Below are 14,929 nucleotides of genomic sequence, written 5' to 3' on the forward strand. Positions count from 1 at the left end.
TTCTAGTCTAAATAAGTTTGTTAAAAAAAGTTTAAATATATAAGTTTGTGTCAAGAATGGACCTTGGGCCTAACTCAACCTTAAAAGTTAGCTCTAGAGGTGAGGATTACCAAGTCCATATAAGCAAACTACCAGTTGTAGACACATAATTTTGTCCCGTCGATAATATTTTTATTTCCGATATCACATAATTTAAGCTCACTTTTTATAATTTTTCCCCAAGAAAATAAATATCCACCTCACCTTTACTTATTTATGCATTTATTTTTTGCTTTGTTTTTATCCAAATAACAAACCCACTAACAAACTTAATCCTCAAATATTCTTTTGGTAACAAAATTAACCATTCCTCCTATCAATTTTGGACAACACATCACCACCCCACACCCTACCCCACTACCCACCCATGTGACCCCTCACATTATCACCTCTCATATATACATATCACAATATCCACGCACAGGAGGAGGATATTGAGGCATCACTCTCACAATCTCTCAAAAACACCCCATATTCTCACACTTCATTCTTCCACAACAATACAGAATTCTCACAACCCTCACAACACACACAATTCACTTTACACAGAATCACACACACACAGTTCACGGGAATACACAGATCGAAGAAGAAGAAAAATGCTCATCCTTTTCTTTCTATATACACACATAGGCACCCACTGAAATCGGGACGGAGAGCAACACATGAAGAAAAAGAGCAAAATCAGGGAACTGAAACAGAGAGGTAGATCGAAAGGGAGAAAGAGATCGAGGTCGAGAGAGCGAGAGAGAGGTCGAGAGAGAGAGAACGGAAAGAAGAGAAAATGATGGGGGTGGTGTTTGACTGAAATCCGGCGGAGAAATCGAAAAACATCGAGAGACTGATTCTTTTTCGTGTTTTTCGTCGATATTTGCGCCAGAATCAGCGTCATCGGGGGTACAATTCGTCCATTCAACGAGTTTAGTTCGAAATCCCCAAAAAATTTTCTCCGTTTTCCGTTGGTTTCCAGCTGAATCTGGCCGAAAATAGTGAACCCGCAGTCGGGGTGACGCAATCGGAGTTGTTTCAGTCTATTCCAACCAACTCCTATCTGACAGAGATAAAAAAAATCAAACGAGTCAGTTGGTTCATTCGGTTCAATTCGAATTTTTGTTGGTTTGTTCAAGTTGGGGTTCGACGTTGAGGGTCCAATTGGGTTGAGGTTCCATTGCTCCGTGAATTCTGATCTATCACTGATTGTTTGGAGTAAAATCAACGAGAAGGTCAACTCTACTCTTTCTCTCTTTTATTTCAACGTTCATGATATTTTGTGCTTCGAATCGAATATTCGTGTGTGGTTTTGATCTTTGTTGGTGATGAATGATTGTTTGTGTTGATTGGTTGTTGATTCTGTTGGGTACGAATTATGTGTGATTTGAATGACGAATATTGAGTTCATAGTGGTTGTGGATCGTTAATCTTGAATTGTGGAAAATTTAGTGTTAAAAAAAATTTGGGGTTGAATGGTAGGAATTGAAAAATAAATGAATATCATTTTGTTCTGATTTATGGTCGTTGCTTATTTTGGAGTAAAAATGTGAATGTTAAACATGATAGTATATGTCATCGAATTGGATAGGCAAACGTAGGTTGGGTAGGCAAAGTTTAGAATTTGTGGTTTTGTTGAATGTTTGAAATTTCGTTGAATGTTGGAAATTTGGGTGAATGGTTTGGTTTTCTCACATTAAAAAATTGTACTCATTTGGTCGGGGAATGCCCCGAGGGATTTGTATTGATTTATCCGGGGAATGCCCCGAAGTCATCATGTACTTGAAGACGATGCACGATCAAGGCCTGAAACGTCGGGTGGAGAAAGCAATGGGTTGGATCTTAGTCTAACATTAGCTTAGAATAGGATTTATATTTTCGCATTTTTTTTATTTTTTGGACTGTATAATTGAACCGGAAACTATATTTGGATTTGTTTTGGTTTCTATGTTTGATTGATTGTTTTATGTGGTTTATACATTCGTAATGCCAAAATAGCCGATACACTCCACCAAGCGACCGTGGTCAAACCACGGAACCGAGGGGTGCCTAACACCTTCCCCTCGATCAATAGAATTCCTTAGTCGAAATCTCTGTTCGCGGATCAGTTTTACAGAGTCAAAATCATTTTGAAAAGGGTTTTCCAAAGGTGACTTGGCACACCGAACTATGCCAAGTGGCAACTCTGAGTTTGGAATAAAATGAATCCTTTTTGAAAATAAATTTTCATCTTTTGTCACTTAATAATAAAAACCCTTTCAAACTTAAAAAATGAATCTTTTTAAACGTGAAAAAAGGGGTGTGACAGCTCTGGCGACTCTGCTGGGGAGCATTTCAGAATTCGAGCTTATTTTTGGAGTCGTATCGGTTTTGTTTGGCATTATGGGTGTATAAACATTGTTTGTGATTATTGTTTGTGTTATTGTTATCACTGTTGTGCGTTTTCGTGCTCTTTGTGTATAGTATTTATCTTATGTGTTACCGCTTTTATATCTAGCATCATGTGTCTACCCCCAGGCCTTCTTTCTGCATCAAGCTAGTAGTACACGTGTTGTACACGACCTCTAGTTGAGTTACCCTTATTTTAGGGGGGGAGCCGTCGGTGTTATGGAGTAGGTGGAAAGCAAAGCAGCCACTATCGACCATACGCTCCCCCGAACAGCCTTGTTAGTGAACCACAACGTAGGTCAGCCTTTAGGTCATGCTTATGTGCATCATACTGAGACCTAGCGGGACCCACATGTCCCTTTGTAGGAGACTCACCTCTAAAGCATCCCTACGTGCTAACTATTGCATCTTTAAGGGTAACGTGGTCATTTGACGGACTGATTTGAAAAAAAATATTTGTTAGGAGTAAGGTGCGTAGGCAAAAATGAAAAAGAAAAAAAAAGAAAAAAAAATAGAAAAAAAGTGAGTCAAAAAGAATGAATCAAAAGGAGTGTCGTAGTTTATTTTAGAGTTCTTTATGACTTTTGTTCTTCACGATCCAAAAAGATTTTTCTTCATAATTGGTGTTGTCAGTCTTAGTTGAAGTGTCTAGTTGAAAATCCAAAAAGTTTTTATTTGTTTGTTTTTGGTTGTGTCTCTTAAGTTAGGGTCAATTTATTAGTTAATCGTTAATTGTCCAATCTGGATGAACTACGCATACCTGATTCCCTTCCCTCGGGTTGGGATACGTAGGCAACCCTTGGTGGGTCCGGTGATCTTTGTGTGGGCCTTTGTCTTATTATTAGCCTAGGTATCTCGTCCCGTAATGTAGAGTTGTTAGCCAAGTAGACTGATTTTGGTCAGTACTTCTGTTCGGAAAATTGGAGTCATGAAGTCTTTTGTCCCATCGACATATGTTTGCCTCAAAAATCCCAAGGGTTGGGAATCTTCTACTCTTGTCGAATTTTTGAGATAACGTCTTGTGTGTTATTACATGATGGATTTGTCCACCAAGTCTAGAGTCCTAATGGTTGTCAAGGTGCCCAAAAAGTTAATCAAGTGGTGGGAAATGTTTAACTATGTTGATCAACAGAAACTGATTAAAATATTAGGTGATCTTACGGAACTTCAGCATGTTACCCCTTGTCCAGATTTAATAGAGGCTTTGTTGACCTTTTGAGATCCAAGTAATTTGGTGTTCAGGTTTAGGGAATGTGAAATGACTCCTACTTTGGCAGAAATATCTGGTTTGTTGCATTTGCCCTATATCGAGAAGGATATGATTCGAGCACAAAATCATACTGGCGTGAGGTTTTTGTAGTCTTGTGGTTTAAAAAGTAAGGGTATGCATTTGGGTTGTTTAAGTGATTCGTGGGTTTTCTTAGATTTTTTGTTCGCTAGATTCGGGCCCTCGAAAGGTTTTGATTGCTTTTGGGATGAATTTCATATGACTAAAGAGAAGTGGGAGAGAAAGCGTCTTGAAGTCTTCACCCTCGCTTTGTTAGGTACTTTAGTGTTTCCGCTAGAAGAAAGACGTATTAATACACGTTTGCAATCTGTGGTGATGGCTCTATTTCATAAGGATCAAAATGATAAGGGCATAAATCAAAAGGGCAGGTTCACTCTCATACCCATGATCTTAATAGAAATATATAAGGTTTTAAACAAAGTGAAGGGGGGGATGAGATTTTTTTAGGGCAGTAACCTGATATTGCAGTTATGGATGATGGAGCATTTGCATGCGCCTTCTTTAGTTAGACCGGACGTGGTTGATCGTTGTATTCCTAATCGAGTGAAAGCCATGGACCTTAGGTTGCATTTGGATAAATTCTCGCTACCCGTGGGAGTCGACGCTTGGATTGAATTTCTTGAGTCAAGAATCGGGGATAACATTTTGTGGACTTGTCTGTGGTTTCGACCAAAGATAATCTTCTTTGGTTGTCAAATGCAGCTCCTTCTAGTTATGTTAGGGCTTAATTGCACTAGACCATACAGTCCTTCTAGGGTAATGCGCCAGTTGGGTAGGTCGCAGGACGTGCCACCAGTAGTGGATCTTCTAAAGGATGTTGAGTACTTCAAGGACCAAGCCTTAGGTGAAAGCAAATACGAGCAGTTCTGGAAGCATGCAACAAAGCTAGGTGTGGACACTCTCAAAGAAAGTTTGGATAATCCGGGGTATACTCAGGGATATGGGGTCTGGCTTCAATCCATCCCTCGGGGTATCAGTCAACCCTTACCAGCGCAACTTAGAGGGAGAATACAGGAAGAATGCATAGTTGACGACCATCAGGATGAAAGTGCGGGGTCCAAAGTGGAGACACTGAGAGTTCAGTTAGCAGATTTGTTCAAAACGGTAGAAAGGTGTCAGAATAATCTTTCCAAGTGCACTCCTCATGAGGCAGGAATACAGGCCCGAAGCTTCTTCCCTAATATCAGGGTGTCTTTACAAGATATACTATAAAGTTTGAATGGGAGAATGAGAACTTCACAGGTAGGTCCATCTCAGCCAGGGTCATCACGCAGAGCACTAGTCTGAAAAAATATTTCTTATCTTTATTCAGTTTGAGTCTTTTATGTTTCTGTCATTGTAGGGAGGTGTTTGCTTTAAGTCAGAGTCAAGTTGTTTTTGGTATTAGAGTCTTTATCAGTAATTTCACGTATGTCGTCTTAGGGGGTCTAGAATGTTATTTTGTATTTGTTGTTTAGTTTTTAAAGCGGTCCTAAATTCGTTGCATGTTTTGTTTCTTTTTTTCATCAAAATGTTATGAGGTTACATCTTTCTTTTGTTTGTTTGTTTTTGTTTACGCGAAAATAAAACTTTAATTATGTGATGTTTATGCATATGCTGCCCGAACTACGCAAGATCTGATTCATGTACAATATGATACGTAGGCAACCTACTTTTGGGTTCGATCTAATCATTTTATTTCATTGTTTTTCATTATTTTTCCTCTTTTAAAGAAAAATAAAAGCCACAAATAATGATAAAATAAAGGTAGATTACGAGAGAAGAAAAGAAAGAAAGGATGATGAGACAATAAAGGGAAAGAACAGAGACTGATACGAAAAATAAGAGAGAAAAAAAGAAAAGAAAAGAAAATAAAATAATCATAATAATAATAAGTGTAGATAAAAATCGGGATCATGTTAAAATGACCTCACTACCCTCAAAAGCTGGTAGAAATGAATTTAGGACAGTTTTACCAATGTGATTCCCATGCTTGTTGTGTGCTTTAATCCTAACGGATGTCGTCTTTGATGAGCATGTTCTTTCAGATAACAGTGGTAGGTTTGCAGCACTCTGGCTAGTCACCCATACTTCACTAGATCAAAAGCAAAGCTCGCCATGGCTAGCAGGGAGATTAAAAATTCACTCATTGACCCAGATCAGGATCACAGGGAAGAAAGTTCAGAACACAATGATGAGGTAGTAACGCTCAAGAAACAATTGATAGATTTGCACCGGGCATGGGCCAGCGGAATGCCTCCTTCTCCGCTCCCTGAAGGTCTTGGGAATATCTCTAATTGCGCACCGCTCTCTCAGGCGCAATTCTCTGCTCCTACTGAGCCACCTGAGCACGCGCCAGGATTCACTCCGCGACATTATTATCCTGGCAGTTCTGGTGTGCCCTTGGCAGCTCCCCAATCAAGACCCGCTGCTCAGCCAGCGCCACCAATCACACCAGTATTCGTGGCTCCGCCACCACCTGAAGCTCACATATTTACTGTGCGTCCCACAATGGGGCTTCCTAGGTCTGCCAGTGAGCCAGTATTGAAGGTTCCAGATAGTCAGTATTATGCACCAGAGCCTACTTTGAGAATGAATGAATGAACCGTATGGGTACACTCAGCCACCTGCATTTCCATTTGATATAGAGAAACCAGTCGCAACAGAGGAACATAAAGTCATAGCACGGAAGTTGAAAAGTTTAGAACAGGCTATGAGGAATTTACAGGGAATCGGAGATTATACGAGTGTTTCCTATAAAGATCTTTGCATGTTCCTAGACATCAACCTTTACCTCGGATTTAAAATGCCCAAGTTCGAGAAGTATGCAGGGTACGGTGATCCCGTGGCACACTTGAGACATTATTGCAACCAGTTGAGGGCTACAGGAGGAAGGGAAGAGCTGCTCATGGCTTTTTTTGGCGAGAGTCTTTCTGATCTGGCTTCAGAATTGTTTATCGATCAAGATATCGACAAGTGGAACAACTGGGATGACTTAGCTTCTGAGTTTGTTTAACATTTTCAGTATAACATCGACCTGATTTCGGACGAAAAATCCTTGGTCAACATGAAGAAGAAAAGCACTAAAAGTTTTAGGGAATACGCGATAAAGTGGCGTGAACAGGCCGCCAAGGTAAAGCCTCTAATGAAAGAAAGTAAGTTGGTACAGGTTTTCATTTAAGCACAGGATGAGACCTATTTTCAACATTTACTTCCGGCAATAGGAAAGTCTTTTATTATAGTCCTCAAAATGGGGGAGATGATAGAGGACGGAATCAAGACCGGACGAATAGTGAGTTTTGCCACATTGAAATCCACCTCACAAGCGATTCAAGGTGAATCTAGCATATTCGAAGGTAAAAAAAAGAAAGAGGACGTGGCGACTGTCGTAGCTGGAACCCATTCCTATCCTAAAAGACCAACTCGCCCCTATCCGCAATCCCAAGCCCAAGTCTACACCCAAGCTCCATATATTTCCCCCCACCACAAAACCCTTTATATTCCATTCCACCACCTCCGTACCCAGTATATAGCACGCAGCCATATGCCCAAACCCCTTCTTACCCACAGTGGCGCGCGCAAGCTCCACAAAATCGCCTATTCGCTCCATCGAATTACCAAAACCACTCCAGACCCGATTTTTAACCTAGGCCCGAGTATAAGAAAGAGAAGGCGGTCAAAAATTAATTCACACCTCATGGAGAGTCATCTGCTAGCCTGTTTGATAGGTTGAGAAAGTTGAAAGTCTTAAGCCCAATTCAAGAAAGGCTTTCAAATCCACCGCTGAGGAATCTCGATTATTCTTTAAGGTGTGTGTACTGCTCTGACATGCCAGACCATGATATCGAGAAATGCTGGCATTTAAAGAGAGCTGTCCAAGATTTAATTGACACAAATCAGATACTGGTCTAGGCCTCGGAGGGTCCAAACATTAACCAGAATTTGCTGCCAACCCATGATGAAACCAATATGTTAGAATTGATATATGATGGGAAAGAGTCTTCAAGGTGTTATATGCCTATTGTCAAGATATAGACCATTGAGGAGAAATTGGTGAATGTAGCAGAGTCTTTAAAAGTAATGTCATAGAGCCAGGAAGGAATGAGAGAAGATAAAGCCCAAGAAAGCACAAAGAAACCCCTGATCACAGTACAAGGTGCCAGAAGGTATATTGATTTAAGTCAGGATAAACCTAAGTTGACAGTGGTAGGAACTCTGAGTCAGCCCATCTTGACAGTGAAAGGAGCACTGGCAACGCCTATTGTCCTCAAACCGGTGACCCAACCTCCGATAGTTGATATGAAAAGGGTTCCCTGGTATTATGGGCGGACTATGATGACTTATCATGGGAAAAAAGTAGTGGAAGATGTAGATGAGGTAGGGGGTTTGACTAGGGCAGAAAGATGCTTCGTGCCTGAAAGTTTAAGAAAGTCCAAGCCAATTGTGAGTGGACCGTCATCTATCAAAAAGCCTATCACCGAAGAATAAGCCGAAGAATATTTGAAAAAGATGAAATCGCCAGAGTATTCAATAATAGACCAGTTGAAGAAAACCCCTGCTCAAATTTCCCTCTTATCTTTGTTGTTGCACTCTAAGGAGCATCGTGATATTTTACTGAAGGTATTAAATGAAGCATATGTTCCTAAGGAGATTACAATAAATCAACTTGAGAAAATGGTCGGAAAAATCTTTGAGGTCAATCGAATCAGCTTTTGTGACGATCAATTGCCTGTTGAAGGTATAGGGCATAACCGGGGCCTTTACATTACAGTGAAGTGTGAAGATTTCTACGTCACTCATGTTATGATTGATGGAGGTTGAGGTGTAAATATCTACCCTATTTCTACTTTGCAAAAGTTGAATATTGGTGCTGCCAGGATCAGGCCCAACAATGTATGTGTCAGGGCTTTCGATGGTGCAAAATCAAAATCCATTGGTGAAATAGAACTAATGCTGATTGTAGGGCCTGTTGAATTCGCCATGGAGTTTTAAGTATTGAATATAGACTCCTCTTACAATCTGTTGTTGGGACGGCCATGGATCCACAAGGCCAAGGCGGTTGTATCTACACTACACCAAATGATTAAGTTTGAGCATGACAGGTAAGAAGTGGTTATTCACGGTGAAGAAGATTTGTCCGCCTGCGAAGATCCTCCCTTGTCTCTTATTGAAGCAAATAACGTAGAGGAGACATTCGTCTATCAAATTTTTGATACAGTGCCAGTGAATCGTATCCTTGAATGACAGGTTATACCGGGACTGCAATTGTCTTTCGCTTCTATCATGATGGTGAGTGAACTTTAGAAATACGGATTTGAGCTAGGAAAGGGTTTGGGAGCATCTCTGCACGGTATAGTTCGTCCCAAATGTTCGAGTGAGAACATGGGCACGTTTGGTCTAGGATTTGAGCCTACAGCTAAAGATTTGAAGAAAGCCAAGGAAAGGAAAAAGGAAATATGGTCACTCCCTCGCCCAATGCCACTACTCAGTGAATCATTTGTTAAGAGCGGTATCACGAAGCATGTGGAATTTGAAGTTGAATTGGTTGATAACTGCCAGAATCTTTTTATTGAAGTTGATATGGTCGAAGCAGGAGAAGGCACCAGTATGGCAGACGTGCAATTCATAGGTCCAGCCTTCCGACTCAATAATTGGAAAGTCACTCCTCTCCCCGTTAGGAGGGAGTTTTGGTAGTTTATTTTGTTTTTCTTTCTGTTTATCCGAGTTATTTCAGGGTTGTAATTCGGATTTTAGTTTGTTTATGTTATGTTGGCATCTATTCTTAAACCCTTCTATCTTTTTACTTAATTAAATGCAATGTCCCTTTTGTTTCGTGTCTAATATATTTTGTTTTTTTTATATACAGTTCTCTTTATGCTGATTCTAATGACATGACATGCATGCGGAATTTTCAGCCTGATCTTATAATCCAAACTAATCAAGATGTAATGAAGCAGGATGAGGAATATGATGAAGAAGAAGCACTAGAAGAAATAAGCAAGGAGTTGGAACAGTTTGAAGACAAACCGAATCCTAATTTGAATGAGACTGAGCCAATAAATCTAGGGAATCAAGAAGATGTTAGGAAAATTAAAATCAGCATACATGCTTTTCCACAGCTAAAAGATAGAATGATTCAAGAATTAATTAATTATAAGGATGTTTTTGCATGATCTTATGATGATATGCCTGGTTTAAGCACTGAATTATGTGGCTCACAAATTGCCAACTGACCCCGCATTCCCTCATGTCAAACAGAAGTTGAGGAAGTTTAAAACTGATGTAAGTATTAAAATCAAAGAGGAAATCATGAAACAACTTGAAGCCAAAGTAATTCGAGTGGCTCATTATCCCATGTGGTTATCCAATGTTGTTCCGTACCAAAGAAAGATGGGAAAATCCGAGTATGTGTTGATTACCATGATTTGAACAGAGCAAGTCTGAAAGATGATTTTCCATTGCCTAACATTCATATTTTGCTAAAAAACTGTACTAAACACGAGGTTGCCTCTTTTGTGGATTGCTATGTCGGATATCACCAGATTATTATGGATGATGAAGACACGGAGAAGACGTCTTTTATCACACCATGGGGGACCTATTGTTATCGAGTGATGCCATTCGGTTTGAAGAATGCTGGAGCAACATACATGAGAGCCATGGCCACTATGATTCATGATATGATGCATAAAGAGATTGAGGTCTACATGGATGATGTAATTATTAAGTCAAAAAGTCAGGCCGACTATGTTAAAGATTTAAGAAAGTTCTTTGAAAGGCTTCGCAGGTATAATCTCAAGCTCAACCCGGCAAAATGTGTCTTTGGAGTTCCGTCTGGAAAGCTGTTAGGGTTTGTAGTCAGCCGTCGGGGGATTGAATTGGATCCCTCGAAAATCAAAGCCATTCAGGATTTGCCCCTGCCCAAGAATAGAACTGAGGTGATGAGTTTGCTTGGTAGATTGAACTAAATTAGCAAGTTCATTGCTCAACTTACAACCACTTATGAACCCATATTCAAGTTGCTGAAAAAGAATGCTGTGGTAGAATAAACTGAAGAATGTCAGGAAGCGTTTGATAGAATTAAAAGATATTTGTCAAATCTGCCCGTGCTGGTACCACCAGAGCCTGGTAGGCCTTTGATCTTATATTTATCAGTCATGGACAATTCTTTTGGTTGTGTCCTAGGTCAACATGATGTCACAGGCAAAAAGGAGCCGGCTATTTATTATCTTAGCAAGAAGTTCACCGCATATGAGGCCAGGTATACTCTTCTTGAAAAGACGTGTTGTGCCCTAACTTGGGTAGCACATAAGTTGAAGCATTATCTCTCATCCTATACTACTTATCTCATCTCCGGCATGACTCCTTTGAAGTATATCTTTCAGAAGCCTACGCCGACAGGTCGATTGGCAAAGTGGCAAATATTGCTTACCGAGTTCGACATTGTATATATGACTCAAACCGATATGAAAGCCCAAGCCTTGGCAGATCATCTTGCTGAGAATCCCATCGATAAAGAGTACGAGCCATTAAAGACATATTTTCCTAACGAAGAAGTGTCGTGTATCGATGAACTCGTCATAGATGCTGATCCAGGTTGGAAGTTGTTCTTCGATGGAGTTGTCAATATGAAAGGAGTCGGAATAGGTACGGTTTTTATCTATGAATCGGGACAACATTTCTCGGTAATAGCACAACTTTGATTTTACTGTACTAACAACATGGCAGAGTATGAAGCTTGCATTCTTGGTTTGAGGTTAGCTGTTGATATGGGAGTCTAGGAATTATTGGTGTTGGGAGATTCGGATTTGCTCGTCCATCAAGTTCAAGGATATTGGAAGATGCGAGATTTGAAGCTCATCCCGTATCGACAATGCTTGCAGGAGTTATGTCAACGGTTTGTGTTGGTAAAATTTAGGCATATTCCAAGGATTCATAATGAAATTGCTGATGCTTTAGCCATTCTATCTTCAATGCTCCAACACCCTGATAAAGCCTACATCAATCCTGTGCATATACAGAGTCATGTCAGCATGCTTACTGTAATGCGGTTGAAGAAGAGCTCGATGGAGAATCCTGGTTCTTGGATATCAAGAGATACATTCAGTCAGGAGAATACCCAACATATGCCACCAACGATCAAAAGAGGACTATTAGGCGTTTGGCTAGTGGATTTTTCTTAAGTGGGGGGATCTTATATAAGAGAACCCCAGATCTGGGACTTTTGAGGTGTGTAGATGCAAGAGAAGCCTCGGCAATCATGGTTGAAATACACTCTGGAGTATGCGGGTCGCATATGAATGGTCATGTCTTGTCAAAGAAGATTCTTCGAGCAGGTTATTACTGGCTTACTATAGAGAGGGATTTTATTCGATTTGTTTGAAAGTATCATCAATTTTAGGTACACGATGATCTGATACATTCTCCTCCTATTGAGTTGCATGCAATGGCCGCTTTATGGTTGTTTGTGGCTTGGGGAGTGGATGTTATTAGGCCGATTGAGCCGAAGGCATCAAATGGACATAGATTCATTTTGGTAGCCATTGATTACTTCACAAAATGGGTGGAAGCAGTAACTTTCAAGTCAGTGACAAAGAAGGCTGTGGTAGATTTTGTTCATGCCAACATCATTTGAAGGTTTGGAATTCCTAAGATGATTATTACAGACAATGCTGTCAATCTCAATAGTCATTTGATGCAAGAAGTGTGTCAACAGTTTAAGATCGCACATCGAAATTCTACTCCATATCTCCCAAAGGCCAATGGTGCTGTAGAAGCCGCCAATAAGAATATAAAAAAGATACTGCAAAAAATGGTACAAGGGTCTAGACAGTGGTATAAAAATTTGCCGTTTGCATTGCTAGGTTATCGTACCACTGTTCACACTTCAACAGGGGCAACTTCATATTTATTGGTGTATGGGACAGAAGCAGTCATCCCTGCAGAAGTTGAAATTCCCTTTCTTTGAGTCCTTGTAGAAGCAGAGATTGATTATGACGAATGGGTAAAAACCTGACTAGAGCATTTGAGTTTGATTGAGGAAAAAAGGATAACGTCTGTGTGTCATGGCCAGTTGTATCAGAGGAGGATGGCTCGAGCGTATAACAAAAAGGTCCATCCCAGGAATTATGAAGTTGGTCAGTTGGTATTGAAACGTATCCTTCCTCACCAGGTTGAAGCGAAAGGCAAGTTCTCCCCTAACTAGCAAGGTCCCTTCATTGTGAAGAAAGTGTTGCCCAATGGAGCCTTATATTTGACAGATATTGAAGGGAAAATGGCAGAAATGGCTATCAATGCTGATGCGGTCAAAAGATATTATGTATGATATTTTATCCTTTGTTGATTTTATTGCATATTTAGTGCTTGCATTTTTTAAGATTGATATGATGAAGGCATTTTATTCTTCTATCCAAACATTGTGTCATCCTTTGTTTCCCGTTTGAGCTTCGTTTTATTTTTTTCTTTCATATCCCTCTTTTGGAATCAAAATAGAGTCAAAGATAAATGTCAAGAAAATAAGAATAAAAGAAAAAGTTCAAAAAAAAAAATCAAATCAAAATAAAGAACAAGCTTTTGGAACTACGTGCGACCTGATTCTCCTCTCTCGGGAGTGAGATACGTAGGCTACCCTATTTCGGGCTCGGTCCAACCAAATAAAGATTTAAGATTCACCCAGTCAACAAAAACTGGGGCATAAGTTAATGTGTTATTTCAGTCGATTCCAAAAGTTGTAAGTCCCACCCCCACTTCAAGTGTCGTTTGAACTCCTTGCTATTCTTTTCTAACCTTATTCGAAAGCCAAGTTACAACCAAAGAAAGTCCTTCAGATCAATTTTGGTAATGTTAAGGCTAAGCATGCAATAGATGTGATGATACATTGTGAGGTACCACGTGTCTCCCTTAGCATAAGAAATCAGGAAAGAAATACAAAATGAGAGAGTCTTATTGGTGAAAACCCCCGTGGGCATCATAAGGCGATGGTGAGTTGAGAGAAATAAAAATGAGAGAGTTTTATTGGTGAAAACCCTCACAGGCACCATAAGGCGATGGTGAGTGGAGAGAAATAAAAATGAGAGAGTCTTATTGGTGAAAACCCTTACGGGCATCGTAAGGCGATGGTGAGTTCAAAAGAAAAGTGAAAAGTAAAAAGAAAGAGATTTGTTGGTGAAAGTCTTTTAAGATGTCGTTAATTGAATGTGCTGTATGAGTCCAATGGATTTTAAGAAGCGACTCATTGGCAAAGGCACAAACTCAACAACAAATGAGGAGTTTGGATAGGAAGATCAGGCAACTTAATCCAAATTGCATGTCATACTCATTGGAGTTGGTTGTTGTATTCAGATACGTTTTCTTTTTGAATATGGGACATTGCCCTTTTCTTTCATTTACATATTCATGCTTTTTGTCTTTTTATTGTCATTGATCGAAATAAAAGTCACCATAATTTCTTTACATTTTAAGTAAAGTCTGTGTCAAAATAAGCGAGAAAGGATTTCAAAATTTACTACCAGTCATTCCTCCTTGCATAATATGGATTCCAAACATTCATGATCTGGATGTGAATGAGTCGAATGACTTATACCTCGGTCTATTAGTGAACCATCTCTCCAGGGATTGTGAAAGATGTTCTACTAGAAATATTCTTGTTATTGCTTCGACTCATATTCCCCAAAAGGTAGATCCCGCTCTAATAGCTCCGAATAAATTAAATACGTGCATTAAGCTACGAAGGCTTCTTATTCCACAACAACGAAAGCACTGTTTCACTCTTTCATATACTAGGGGATTTCACTTGGAAAAGAAAATGTTCCATACTAAAGGATTCGGGTCCATAACCATGGGTTCCAATGCACGAGATCTTGTAGAACTTACCAATGAGGTTCTATCGATTAGTATTACACAAAAGAAATTAATTATAGACACTAATACAATTAGATCCGCTCTTCATAGACAAATTTGGGATTTGCGATCCCAGGTAAGATTGGTTCAGGATTATGGGATCCTTTTCTATCAGATAGGAAGGGCTGTAGCACAAAATGTACTTCTAATTGCCCCATAGATCCTATATCTATCTATATGAAGAAAAAATCATGTAACAAAGGGGATTCTTATTTGTACAAATGGTACTTCGAGCTTGGAACGAGCATGAAGAGATTAACGATACTTCTTTATCTTTTGAGTTGTTCTGCCGGATCGATCGTTCAAGATCTTTGGTCTTTATCCGGACCCGATGAAAAAAATGGGATC

The 14,929-nt window shown here is 39.7% G+C and overlaps 1 protein-coding gene across 1 annotated transcript in view; it reads left to right on the forward strand.

The window, feature by feature from the left end:
- The first annotated feature begins 14,827 nt into the window (after positions 1-14,827).
- The window catches only part of LOC124897211 (protein Ycf2-like), a 558-nt gene continuing 456 nt past the window's right edge, over positions 14,828-14,929 (forward strand). Inside the window, exon 1 of the mRNA XM_047409893.1 lies at positions 14,828-14,929. This exon is cut by the window's right edge and continues 456 nt beyond it. Within this exon, the coding sequence (XP_047265849.1) occupies positions 14,828-14,929 (102 nt within the window).

Source organism: Capsicum annuum, chromosome 1 (genome assembly GCF_002878395.1).
Source record: "Capsicum annuum cultivar UCD-10X-F1 chromosome 1, UCD10Xv1.1, whole genome shotgun sequence".
NCBI classification, from domain to species: domain Eukaryota; kingdom Viridiplantae; phylum Streptophyta; class Magnoliopsida; order Solanales; family Solanaceae; genus Capsicum; species Capsicum annuum.